This window comes from Eupeodes corollae, chromosome 3, assembly GCF_945859685.1.
Source record: "Eupeodes corollae chromosome 3, idEupCoro1.1, whole genome shotgun sequence".
NCBI classification, from domain to species: domain Eukaryota; kingdom Metazoa; phylum Arthropoda; class Insecta; order Diptera; family Syrphidae; genus Eupeodes; species Eupeodes corollae.
The window spans coordinates 19,259,046-19,273,857 of record NC_079149.1 but is presented as its reverse complement, the minus strand read 5'-3'; the positions used below and the strand labels follow the sequence as shown (position 1 = coordinate 19,273,857).

The window sequence follows — 14,812 nt, the reverse complement described above, 5'->3', positions numbered from 1 at the left end:
CGAAATGTGGCTATCATATAGAAAAAATATTTAAAGTTAGTTTATTTATTTATTATTGGAATTCCATAATATTTTACATCTGCATATACTCGTATGTTTACTTAGGAGATATGTAAAATTAGATTCTTTACAGCTTTAATATAGATAGTTAATAATAACATACAAATAATTTAACTGAGAAACAATTATTCTTAAGGGAAAACCTAAAAGAAAAAACCCTTATCTGGTACTTCAAAACTAAACATTGCACATAAACACAAAGGCGATATAAAAAATACCTAGTTTAAGAGATTAAGAATTAGCTCATTATTAGAATAAGAACATCTTCTAAATTTAAAAATTGTCTTGCAAAAATTACAAGCTGGAGTTGTTTAACATTAGCCTTATAATGAAGCCTGCTTGTAGAATAATGCCTTGGCAAATTAAGCATTAATTTTAATTTTTTGTTTTGCACTCTTTGAAACTCTTTTAAGCAGGCTTCAGCGCAGTCAAACCACACTGGAGCACCATAAGTGGGTGTAGGCTAGAAAATAGTTCTGAATATCAAAATTTTATTATGCACACCAAGACCTGATTTGCGGTTTATGAACGGGTACAAAATCCGTATTAAGAGATTAGTTTTGTTAATCGTGTTGGCGATATGTTTTTCAAAAGTCAGTTTCTTGTAAAGTTTTACCTCTAGGTATTTATCGTTTTCAGACCAAGTGATATCGACAGCTCCCGGAAATTACGCCAGATTTTTTTTTTGGAAAAAACGCCAGAAAATTCTTCATACAAAATTCTGGCTTTTTTTCCTAGGAAAAAATCCCAAAATTTTCTGGCAAAATTTCGGAATTTCATGCATTTTTTCCTAAAAATTTTCTGGCGTTTTTCCATTTACAGAAATGCAAAAAAGGCTTATTTGGCTTATTTCTGGCTTTTTTTCCTTTTCATGTTTAGGGCTGTTTTTTCCTGTTGTGATAAAATGTCTACAATATTGACCAAGTAGCGACTTTTAAAATGCAAAACATTTTCTGGCTTTTTTCCAAATTGATATTAGGAATATATCAATTGGTTTTCTGGCCTAATTTCCATTTTGGTTTCTGGTTTTGTTTTCCATTTCTGTCTGGCACAATTTCCAATGGTTCTGGCTTATTTTCCACAAAAGATTCTGCTTCTTTTTCCATTTTGTAGCAGAACAAATTTTCTGGCGTTTTTTCCAAAAAAAATTCTGGCGTAATTTCCAGGAGCCATATCGACGGAGTTTAGCTGTAACGAAGTTTGTGACAAATAATCTGGTTTTCTTCGCCGAGAAAACCATATAGCTTTCCATTTTTGAGCATTGACCTTGATTTTCCACTTATGAAAATAGTTTTGTAGGGTATTAAGTGAGTATTGTAGAATACTAACAGCACATTAAGGCAATAGGCTAGACGAAAAAAGTGTTCTGTCGTCAGAAAAAATAGCAAATTTAGTGTTTGCGTCTAAAGATGGTCGGACACGTAAACGGTGAAAAGTATGGGTTCCAAGACAGGTCCTGTGGAACTCCACTAACTATATCATAAAGAATAGAGTTTACACTGCCTGCTAATACAGCAAACTTTCTGTTTTGTAAAAAGCTTTTTATTAATTTAATTAGGTACTAGAGACAACCAAACATCATAAGTTTGTAAATTGACCCGTGCGTCGTCGTGCCAAACAGTGTCAAACTCCTTTTCAATGTCCAAAAGAACCAGACTAGACCGATAATTTTGAATTAAGGTTACTTTTGACGTGATTTTTAAATCTTAAAATTTGATGGCTTGAGGAGTGACTAGGTCTAAAGCTATACTGCTAATTAGGGTATATGTTTGCAATCTCGATATGATTTAGTTATCCTCGATTGATTAGCTTTCAAGCAGTTTATCACCCGTACTTAATAAGCTAATAGGCCTTTAACTATTAGGATTATTCTTAGCTTTACTAGGTTTTCAGATAGTTATAACTTTAGCTTTCTTCCAATAATTTGGGAAATACGAAAGAATCATACAATAACTGAAAACCATTGTTAGATACTTGATGGTAAGTCTTTAAGTAACCTGTTGCTCATACCATCAAGACCAGATGATTTTTTGGGTTTTAATTGTTTAATCAAAACCTTCACTGAACTATTTTTAAAAAAGTTGTTACTATTTATGTAACTCTCTAATAAATTGAGCTCAATAAGCTAACCTTGAACAATATTTTCAGTCACAATGTCACTGAGATGAGAGTAAATGATTTTGGCAAAAACAGTCAGCTAATGCGGTTACTTTTTTAGATTGAGTAACAAGGACACAGCCATTGACTCGAAGAGGAGGAATGATTGAAATTTTTTTTTATAATTTTCGTCACCTTCCAAAAAGGTTTGGATCCCTTATCAAATATCGGGTAATATAATTTGATTTGAATAAAAGTATTGGGTCTTAGGAATAGATAATTCAGCTGCTCTATTTACAGCTTCCATACAAGAATATATGAAACCATCAACCTGTTCAAATGAAGTAATGGAATCGAAAGAAACTTTGGTTTAAATTTTGAGATATATATGAGGTATAACGTTTCCAATTCTAAGCAAAAAAATTATAACTTGCAGGGACCACACTACTTTATTCTCAAGGCAAGTGTATATTGGCAAGTGATTTGAACGCAAATCATTCATGATAACAGGTTGTGAAAAACGAAAACCATTATTTAAAATAAAAAAGTTGAGGAATTTTGGGATGCGCAACTTGGGTAACATGTCGGTTCGAGAGTGTGTAGCGATCTACTCGTATTAAATGCAATAATATCACAAAATATATAAGTTAGTTTGTGTATGTTTTCAATAACGAAATACGAATTTGTATTTAATTTTTCTTTCACTTGCAATACAAATCGATTTTATTGAGTGTTAAAAACAGATATACCTACAACAAGAATTAAAATTCTCTTTCCCATAAATCATTTTATGAAAATATAAATCTAAAGATACAAGTGCCTATAAACGTTTTAGACAAATTCCTCAAACACCAATATGAAATTTCAAATAAAAGAGATAACACTGCACAAAAATAGCACAAACAAAAATATAATACAAAAAAGATAAAGTGAAAAACCACTTTACACTTAGGAAGAGCGACAAAACATACTACCATCCAGTGTTTATGGTGCCAAAAGAAAGATTGCTCATAGAAAATAACAAGAAAAAAAATAACTAAGAAGCTCTATCAAAGTCAAGCCATTTCTAACAATATAGGCTTGAATAAAAAGTACCTAACTAACTTGCACTCTCTTGGTTTTTCTATGGCCATGTTGTTTTGAGAAGTTGAAATATCTCTACTACACTCTCTCATTCACAAGACTTGGTGGTTAGGTTAAGGTATACAAAAATTCAAAACCGGCTGAAGCCACAATTGGATCTGGTATGGTATCGTATCTTTTTCTTGTCGCAATGAGGGTCTGCTGAAAGAAATCCAATTGCCAAGCGTCAGTTTTTACTGAGCCATCGTGCAGAGCTGAGGCTTCGATATATACCTTTCCTATTCACGGTTTATAAGATCTCGTCGTCGTCGTACCAGTCGTCGCCGTCGACTTGACTAAAGAGAATTCTCCAGTTTCGGTCTAAAAAATAATTGGTTTTGTAACTTTCTTATGAAATTCGTTGTTGTTAAAGATACAATATCTATATAAGATACAGTGACGCACGAAAGTTAACCGTCAATATTATATTGAAACAAGTGATAAAAGTTAATTGGTTGTGTACACATATTTCCAAAGGGAGTGAAATATAGATTATTCGATAGTTTTATCATTTTGGTGAAAACAATTTGCCTACTTACCCAGTGAATGTGAATCGGGCCACATAACCACATTTTTCATTCTTTTTATTCTTCATATTTTGTATTCTTCGGTTGCGTCCGCCTTACTTTTCATTGCTCGCGAGAGGTGCAAATCTATATGAAGGCACCACCATCGTGGTTAGTGAATACAACAACAACAACAACAAGACGGAAAAAATAAGATTGTAAAGTGAACCCCGTCATCACTGAGTGATCCAAGAAAGTTGAAAGCAAAAAAATAAGAAATAAAAGAAGTATCTTTACTTCATGTGAAGCTGCAAGCGCATTCCGGATGTCGTTTATGATATGAATTGAATCGCGTGAATCGAAACGTCGCCATCATCATCATCGTCGTTGACGTCTTTGCTATCATTTTGTCGTCGCCGTCCGTCTTGTTGATCTTTCTTGAATCTCCTATATATGACAAAAGTGCAACATAAGATCACATATACCTAGTGCTAATAAGGAATCTATACCCCCCACTGTGCCGCGCGTATCCCTCTTATTTTCCTTCTCCCTGTCCATTCTGTAATTGAAGAAGACTAAACAGGTTACCTATCTGCAACTGGACACTCGTCGCGCTGAGGATATTCGGAGTATATAGCGTGTTAAAAAGTTGAATTCCACACCTGGACCTGTAGCTGGAACAAGGTGAATTGCGATCGGGTAGATGATAATTGCTCCAACAAGCTCCTCTACACAACTCTGTACTCTGTAACGATTAACGAACGAACAAAATATAAAACCGTTTCTTGTACTATTTTCCTTGCGCACCGGAAAGTTGGACCCAATCTGAAATCAAACCTGATACTTAAATAAATCACTTTTATTAGGAATAGCAGTCATATTAATTAAAGGTAGGATTTTTATTTTAAATCTTTTTTTTTGTTGTGTTTTTTCTCGAAACCTTAAAACTCTCTAGATCTCTCAAAAAGTGGATTAATCTTCTCCTGCAGGCTTCATTGGATGGTTCATGGTTGGAGATGTCTTTTTTAGAGATGACTTGATAGTCAAGTTCATCGGAATGGAATTCCTTTTTTAAAAAAAGATACAAAATTAATGTGCTGCTTCAGAGATCTTTTCTTCGCTTCGCGAAAGTGAAAGCAAAGTTCGGAGGGACACGCAATCATTTTTCTTCTTTTTGTTTTTCCTTTTTTTTTTAATTTTATTGCATTAACTTAAAAACTGAATGACTATTTTATTTGAGTGCCTTTTTCACTTAGTGGAAAAGAATTTTTAAAAAGTAATCAGCACTCTTTATTTTTCATTTACTTTTATAGATAATTTATTGTTGGAATATAAATGTTAGTACCATAGCACCTGTGGTAGATTTTAATGTAAAGTTCAACGAAATAGAAAGTTTTTATTATTTTTTCTTGTCTGTAGGTACATACATACATACAAAAGAGTTTAAGAAAAATACAATGAAAAAAAAGAAGATAAAACGAGACACAGACAAATGACGAGAAAGATACGAAATATATGGTGAAGAAAGATACAAAAGTTACAATAAAATGCAATTTTATTTATTTTTCGTTACAGTTTGTAGTTTTAAAAAAAATGACTTGTCTGTCTTTTTATTTTTCTTGTTGATCTTGTTTTTATTTTTTGGTTTTTGTGAAACCCAAGAAAACGTTCTCGTATTAAAAATTTGGATGTTACTTAACACATCACTTCCAAGGTTTTTGAAGGGAAGCTTTTATTGTTTTACATGGTTTAGGTATCTTAATCTTGATTTCATAATGTTATGTAATTTTAATGACTTTTTAACTTTATTTTTGTTTAACGATTTAAATTAGTTTAAAATTTAAATAGAGTTAAAACCTTTTTATAGTTAACATAGTTTAGAAAAATGGTAAACTAAATCACCTTTGGAGTGTATCCGATTATCAGTAAAATATGTTAGAAATTTTAAAGACACTCTTTTGTAACACTTCTTATTTTTAAGTGAACGAAATTAAATATGATAAAAAAAGACTTAGATTCAAAGAAGACTCACTTTCAGTTCTCTTAGTCGAATTGTCTTCTTTTAATTTTGATAGTTTTAAATTCAGAAAAATTGAATATTCACTTCCAATAAAACGAGACTAAGCTGAATTTTTGTGGTTTAAAATTATCCTTATTTTGGACCCAAGCAAAAACTTTTAGGATTTTTCGTATAATTTGGATATTTAAGGACAAATGTATAGTCAAAACTGAAACCAAAACTTATATTTTTAGAAGTTTTGGTTTCAGTGTTTTAGTCTGGAAAAAATATATTATTTTTTATAGAAAATTAAATTTCAGAGTAGTACTGCCATTAAAACACTTCTATCTTGAAATAAATATTTGTTTTGCATATTTTTTAAAAACTCCCAAAAAGATAATTTTTTTCCAAATTCTAATTTTCTTTGAATGGAATATTTGTTTAAAAATTTATTTATACATTTTAAAAAACTCACGGTTTTGTATTTTGCTTCGAGATGCTTGTATAACTAGATGCTGTATTTACTAATTAGTTCCATCATATAGGGAAAGTATACTTAAAGAATTTCGTGTTAAAAATCAGAGGTTTAATTCCAATTTAATTATTTATTTTTTGTTTAAATTAACACTCTCATCATTTAGTTGTTTATATCATTAGTCTGTCAGTGTTTCAGATCACTTTTTTTATTCAACCCTCGAGGAGAAATTAGATTTTTCGTTTTGTTGCTATAATTTTAACTTAAAACACGCAAAATAGAATTTTGCAAACATAACTTATTTTTTGCTGTTGTTAATAATCGCATTATGAAAATCGAATTATCGAAGTTTGTTTTGCTAAAATTGTTGTTTTGTTTTGGATATTTTACTGTGTTTTAGATGGCTCGACCTAATCTATTGAAATTTTGAACATAGCTTCTAGGGATAATCATTTTAAGTTTTTTTTTTATATTTTTCACAATTTGCTACAACAACGTTAAAGTAGCTCAGGTAAATATTGCTGACTATAATTCGTTAAGACACGGTTTATCTTAAAAAAAAGAAACAAACTGGTTTCTATGATCAAGTCAAGTATTTTGTTTAATTACCTATTTTCTTTTCTAAAGATGACATTCATTTGTCATCTTTGCTAAATCAGTTGTGTTAACATTGATCAACATTGATAAAAATAGTTACAACAAGAATTTTTAAATTATTTTTTTAAAAGTCAATTTGGTATAAAGTTGGGATGGTAACTTAAAAACATAACTTGCAACGAAAAATACAAAAAGTTTTCGTTTGATTTTTTTTTACTTATGAAAGTATTCATTATTTTTTGTTATGAGTATTTTAATTTTCAATTGTTTAATGAGCTGAATTGATTGATGAAATCTTACAAATGTTTTGACTAAATATTGTTTGCTCATAATCATGTTTAAATTTAAGAAAAATTGTGCATCTGAGGAAATTGTCACCGGTACCTGTAACAAACATTTAATAATACATCTCCTTTCTTATCTCAACAATCTTCTTCTTTTATAGTTTATTCGAATAGTACTTGTATTCCCATGTTAACCCGTGTTGTTGAGTTTTTTAAGAATATACTTTTAGAAATAAAAAGAAGATCTCCCTAGAGTATAAATAAAGTATTTTTAGAGAAATGTCCAAAACAAAGAGAGAAAAAAAAAAATTATTTTATCTCCAAAATAATTGTATGCAACAAAGAATAACGTTTTTGACAACCGAATTGAAAGTTTCTACTCTCAAAAAATAAAAACCTAAATATATTTTCAAAAGTTAAAGACATTGAGCCACATTTATAGTTCTTTGATAAGTTCTGATTTTGTCTTTGCGAAACTAAATTGCAGTTTATGTTTTTCATAGACAATTTAAACTCCTTTTTAAAACGATAGCCTGGAGTCTTAAAATAAACACGATGAAACTTATGTTTAAGCAGTATTTAAGTCTATAAAACGTCAAAAATAAACAAACTGATTGAGAAAATTAGGTTGCAAGAAATTTTATTTGAAAATTTAAAAACAAAATTAAAATGTCAAAAGACTAAAGTATATAGTTACATAATAGAATGTACATGAAGTCTCACCCGGCTTAGAATCAATTCTCGCACTATTGCCGTTTGCAATGCAAACAGCATCTAACCATTCAAGTTAGTCTTTCAGTCTTTTGCAAACCATCTAGCATTCAAATAAATTAATAAAAAGTTAATAAATAAACAAGTTGTTTTATTGAAAACGGGTAAAACTAACTTTACTTTATATGTACAATGCAATATTTTGATATTTTGCTGGATGATGGAAAGCTACCACCTTACAGAAAAGAAAAGCTCTACTTTAACCCAATAGACACCTTTAAAATAGATAAGGAAGACTCTCATGAAAAGAAGATCGAAATTCAATAAAAGGTTTGCCAATATCTGTGTATTTCCAAGTCTTAACAACACCAATTAGACTTACATAAAATGTATCAACTAACAGCAAATAGAATAATTTAAAGGATTTCAAAGATGTTGGCTTTCCAGCTAACGCATTTTATTTTGTTCACCTTTACAAACCATTTTTTATAGGTTCAAGTGAAATTGTACTAGAATTGTAGCAGAATATACCTTAAACCTGTTTCTAACTAAACAGAGCTGTCAAATTCTTTATGAATAGCAGCTGTGTCTAACCTAGATGTAAAAGTTAGACTCCAGTTCAAATACATAGACTCGGGTTTGAAATAAGACTATGAATATGCCCCATTGACTTAAAACTGGTTTTTTCTTATATTATAAAAATTTTTTCGACATTAAATAAATGTTTTATAAAAATCCTACTATCAGTTTTTTCACACAAATTAAAATCTGCAAGAAATTGATTTAAAAGAAATGTCACTAAAATTGTTAAAAATTAGTTTTCGACTAAAAATCTAGTTGAAAAAATATATTTTAAAACCAAAATATTTCATCATATGGAAAATATTGTTGGTAATTTTTAGTTAATTTGTTTGGAAAAGTTGAACTAAAAACTTTTTTTAACAAAATATTAAAGCCACAAAAAAAAAAACAAAAAACTGATAAGAAATAGTTTTCGACTCAAGTACAAGGAGACAAAAAAAAGATATTGGCCTCAAATTATTTATTTTATCAGTGTGGGTCGCTACCCAGCCTTTTTTCTTGAGTTTTGTTTTTAGGATATAGTTTTGCAGAAATATTTATTTCAAGTACAAAAATTAAAACAATGAAGTTATTTGTTTCAACGTTTTTTTTTGTTTTATTTTCTTCTTATTATGCAAGGAGTACACAATATCCAATAGTTATGTGACTGTGTCTTAAGACTTTAAATTTGGTTTGTTCTTAAAACATTTTGATTTTTTTTAAACCCTTTGATAATCTTTAGCACATTATGTAATATATTAATGGAAATAATTAGTTCCTTGTAACAACAAAATAATTCTTGCAGTGTAATTTTTTCACGGCGGCAGTTTTACTACTAGCTTAAACTTAGGTGCTCATATCTTTCTTTTATTCTGGTCTTTAAGACTATTTCAGACTTGATTTTTTAACTTACATCGACGAAAAAAATAAAATGTATGCCAATAGTTGTGTAAGTTAGTTCATTGTGACTTTTATAATTTTTATTTCTGAAACTTAATATCCTTAGGCCTGGTTTTTTAGTTGGAAGTTAAAATAAACAAACACACTACGTGTCACATGAATAAGGACAAGCTATTTTCGTTTTTAGTTTGCCGACAAAAAATGTATGGTTTAGGTTAATACTAGTTTTATTAAATGAATCAAAATAATTTGTTGTAATGTGTGCTTCTTCCTGATTTCTGAATTACTTCAAATAACCTGTGGAGTATGCATCTGTAGAGTGCTATCGGATAATTGAGCGAAATTTAGGCCCAGACTCGTTTTATGGCTTCAATAATCTCTTCGTTTTTTGGTATTGCCGTCCTTCTTTGTAGACTTTTCTTGAAAGCCATTCCCACAAGTTTTTCAGGTCAGGAGTATATGGGGACTATGGTAATAGGTTCAAATTTTGCCCGTGATAACAGGCTTTTGTTGTCCGTGCGGTATGTAGTGATGCATTAACTTGTTGGAAAGTACATCGTTGTCTACCAAATACTTCTGTAAGGCTCGTTTCTGAATCGATTTTTAAGTGATTTTAGAGCTTTGAAATCCAGTTGCTGTTCCGTAATAGGTGGCTGCTCCCTATTCCTTAACACCACCTCCTTTGCTGTGACATTTTTGAAGATAGATTTCTTACTTTCTTAAATCATTAAAATAGTAGCTACCAGGTCAGTCTAAATTATTTTTTTTTAATCGAAAAAGACGACGGTATGCCAAGCTCGATTACACCTGCGGTGATTTGTTGCAAAGTAAAGGTTTTGCCTCTGACGTGCAGTATTCGATGGTGTTTTTTTCTTAATTTTTTGTTGTCGTATATGGTCTGCCGTCTGTATCACCCGAGCAACCAGTCGATCTACTAGTTTCTGCCTTAATTTTACTTTTGGAAAGCCTTGAATTTGAGGCAGCTTCCACTATCTGACGCCTTTCCTGAAATGATGTGACTTTTTTACTCTTCTTTTGTGGTATTATTTCCTTGAAATAGTTGTATACAACAATTGGACTTCTTCTAATTTTGCTGGCTATAAAACGGCTGGTTTTGCCGTGATCCCGGTAAGCTCGAATTTGGCCTATATTCTCCTTGGTTAGACCCTTACCTCCACCCATACTTCTTGATTCTATCAAATAATACTCGTACGAAAATCCCAAGTAATCAAAGTATCCTTTTATGTGATTTAAAACACTCGAATATGTAAATTTAGATGTTGTTATTATTCATGAAAAGAAGAGGTACTTTTTATGACCTTCTTCGTAAAAACCGCCATAACACGTGTATTAATCAACTAAATCCAAAATGTTTGTTTATAATATAAAATTAATACATAGCTCATTTATTCCACATTTGGGTTTTTCCAACAAAAAAACTCAAGGGTAAACAAATAAAACGAAAAAAGCTTGACCTAATTCATGGGACACGAAGTGTACATATGTTCAATGTATTTGTTCATTTAATTGTATGATACCTTGTTGAGTTAACTGTTGTTTAACATAAGTCTACAATACCAACCGAAAATGTTTGAATTTTATCAAAATTTACCTGTGTTCTCTTTAAGCAGTTTAAATAAATAAAGCAAAGCCAGAAAAATGATCAAAAGTTAAATTGAATCCCCTCAAAAGAGTAGTTTGTAGATAAATAAATATGTTTTAGTATTTACTTTATTTATTGTCATACAAATGTTCTTTAAGATTCTACTCATCTTTAACACAAATAAAACGTGATTTCATAGACAAATTATGCATTTGTTTATTAATTCTAAGTTTAATTCACATTTTGCTTAAAACAAAAGAGTTGAACACAAAACCTTTTTTTTTAAATCTATTTCTGTAATAAAAACTAATATCTTCAGTCTTTGCTTGGACAACGTATATTTCTAATAGGTTAAGAATATCGGTTTACCGGTATGTGAAAAAGTTCTCAGTTCTCAGTTATCTTTTATCATTTTACAATTTTATTCTCAATCACATTTTATGCCGATTAAATAAAACTCACCAACCATCTTTTAGTGTAACATAAAAACAAGTACTCAATTGTTGAATTAATTTAATTTTGTTTTTTATCTTTATTCTATAGATGAATTTTTGTTTGTTTTTTTTTTTGAGGGAAAGTGCAATCCAAAAATACGCAAAAGTGAAACTTAATTGAATCATACCTACTAAATCAAATCAACGAGAGAATAATTTTATGTGCTGATGATCATTATAAAATAAAATATCAAAGAGAGATGCTTTTTTTTTAAACAAGTCATTCGTGTTCATTTTATTTAAATAAAAGAAATACAAAAATATGGCATTGAGATTTTAAGAAAGAAAGCTTATTAATTTACACATTCCATCATCAGCATATTATCAGAGCATCAGCACACAAGCCGCACATGTTCCCACTCATGTGTAACCAAAAAACCTATTTATGCTCATTCTAAAACTTTAATGATGTGCACCTATATATTTGGTTATTCGAATATTACACACCTTATTTATAAATAGAAAATATTTAAATGAAATTCTAGATGTTTATTTATTTGATTGGATTGAGAACTTTTTTTTTGTCTAAAGTTTAATGCCCTAATTTTTGTTATAAATAAATAAATTCTTTAAATAATATAAACAACAATATTTTTATTTTTGTTGCAGGAAACGAAACCCAAATTCGCCTAAAATGGATAATGGATAGTGAAAACATACAAATAAAATAGAAGTGAATTTATAAAAAAATTGAATATTAGTGTCAACAAAAACGAGTGATTCAAAATATAAACATATAAAAAATATGTTTTTAAGTTAAATCAAAAACAACAAAATTTAAATAATACTAATTTTATTTTTTAAATAATTAAAATGTCAACGAATTCAATTATTTGGACGCATATAGCGATATGCATTGGCTGTTTGCTGGTATTTTGTGGTAAGTTACGATACGGAATTATTTTTCTAATAGATTTTTTAAAATTTCTCCTATTTTCGAAATAATTTTAATTTTTTTAAATTCGAGCAATCCAGGTCTTGACATATGCTAAAAAATGCAAGCCATCAAAGTGTAACGAACCTATTAAACACTCTTGGGTTGTACAAAAAAGTCTTAGACTTATAATGTTATGATGTGTGCATACAAATTTATGGAAGAGAAACTATGTCTGCAAAACTCCTCCGACAATTGCTTTAACCTAGAATATCTCCCTCTGGGTCTCATCTCTATTCAAAGATCAATTCCAACATTTTTCAGCCCCAGACGAGGCGAGACCAGATAATGTATGTTGTTGTACGTGTTTATGTTACACAAGGCGGTGTTGTGCGATGATGATGATGTTAAATGGCATTTGGCTTTATTTGACCAAACCATGCGATAGCGATGGTATATAGTGAAGAAAATGCAAATTAAGAGACACTTTACAAAAAGTCGCCGTTTAAAAGATTTCGCTGGTGTAAAAGGAACGCGTGGTTCAATAGTTTGAAAAGAATTCTACTTTTATAGTTTCTTTTTTATTTCAAATTTATTTTCAACCATAAAATAAAACGCATTGAGTATTTTTTACACATCCTAAAAAGCTCAATTACAATTCAAATCAATTTATTTTACATACTCAGAATTTTAAGATTTTTTTTTTCAATTTTATCATATACTCGAGTGCAACTTTCACTCTAAAATTTAGACCTTAATAAATTTGACAAAAATGTTGTTTCTTTGAAGCTTAATGGTGACACATATTTAATTGTGTTAATGTTATAAATACATCATCGAAGCGTATCAAATTCCAATATTTGCGGTATTGCATACTTTTTCTAATCAAACTTTTTCTTCGGTTTGTTATTAACAATAATCACTATGTGCGGTTATACCTAAGATGGCACCACAATGCAGAAGAGAAATGTTGAATTTACAAAAGAAATGCATAGTGTATCTTTAGTATCGCATGTCAGAAAAACAAATAAAAACTATATTGATATGCTTCAAGGGTTATACCTTCTATAGATACTAAGAGTAACACTGGGATTTCATTTTATTTCACGTCTCCTTCCTCGGAAAAATCTAACTAAAGATATCTTTTTCTTTTTTATGGATTCATGGTTTGTTGATTAAATATATACAATTATTGTGAAATTAATTCTTTTTTTAAAGAGTTACATTAAGATATTAATGCATTTGTTTTGTTTTTAAATGAAATTGCCAATTCCATGGTGAATGTAGTTTTATTTCTTTGATGGTTCATGGTAGTTAAACCATCTTTCTAGCCTAGCGTTTCTTTGTTTTAAACAACAATGGTTAAAGTTGTTAAATTATAGGAATAATAAAATATAAAACATGCATCGTGAAATGACATAACACGCTGCTCTTCAAGTGGTAACATGGTCTTCTTTTAAGTGGTTTTATGTTGGTCCCTTAAGTAAAAACAAAATTGGAATGTCTTTCAAAAGAACATGATTTGAATGATTTTTAGGTCTTGATGGACAATTTTTTGATTACCACTTTAAGAAATAACACGGTTATTTTAAATTTATGTTTCAAGGGAATTCTAACAGTTTCTTCTTTAAGTGATTGTTGTTTCATTTCTGGTAAGAACACAAATTTTATAAGTGCCAAATTTTAAAACACAGTTCTTCAAAAGTAACAGCTGCCCAAATAGTGGACTGTTAAAAATTAAACTTCTAATTCGAAAACCTCTTACAAAGTTTCTGGATTTGAATAAATATGATCAACTTAAACCATTGCTTATCATTGATAGACACTCTGATAGTAAATTATAAGCACACAAGTAAACAAACAAGCAAACAAATTGCAGGAAATCACTCAATTTTTTACATGGAGAAGTTTCATAAAACAAAAGGTGACTTAAAATAAGAATGGTCTATAGTCAATTAGGTAATCAATAAAAATACATTCACCATTAAATTCCATCGTTCAGCTTTAAAATTGTTGATTTTTCTTAAATGGCTAAAACTTTTAATGAATATTATTTTTATTTTTATGAATATTATTTCTGAAGCTGGAGTAAATCAATGTAGGTTTTCAATACAAAAAAGTTGTTTCTTTGAGAATATATCTTCTTTTGAAGTTTATAAGGTTCTTAGAGCTTTGGACAATTTAAACTTCATAAAAAAGCACATTTTAATGTAGTTGACATTTAAATATACTAATTTAATTTATAGGCCGATATCTTTACAAGCAGTATTCAAAAACAAAATTTCTAAAAAGTCACCAAATGTAGACTAGTAAGATATGCTGAGGACATCTCTTTTTTCAGCTCAAAACAGTATATTAATTTAGAGGTGGTAATTCAACTGAAGATGCTATTTTAGCACACTGTAGTCATATTAACGATGAAAACAGTTTAGGTACTGCTGTTCTTTATATTGATATTAATAAAGCTTTTGGCAATGTAAATTATGCTGTTTTTAGAGGTTTTACGCATCCTTACTAAGTGACAGACAG

The 14,812-nt window shown here is 29.7% G+C and overlaps 1 protein-coding gene across 1 annotated transcript in view; it reads left to right on the top strand.

Annotated features, from left to right (window-relative positions):
• The first annotated feature begins 3,493 nt into the window (after positions 1 to 3,493).
• The window catches only part of LOC129950999 (mucin-2), a 48,543-nt gene continuing 37,224 nt past the window's right edge, over positions 3,494 to 14,812 (top strand). Inside the window, exons 1-2 of the mRNA XM_056062980.1 lie at positions 3,494 to 4,675; positions 12,019 to 12,289. Of these exons, the coding sequence (XP_055918955.1) occupies positions 12,223 to 12,289 (67 nt within the window). The 5' untranslated portion in view covers positions 3,494 to 4,675; positions 12,019 to 12,222. The remainder of the gene's footprint in view (positions 4,676 to 12,018; positions 12,290 to 14,812) is intronic.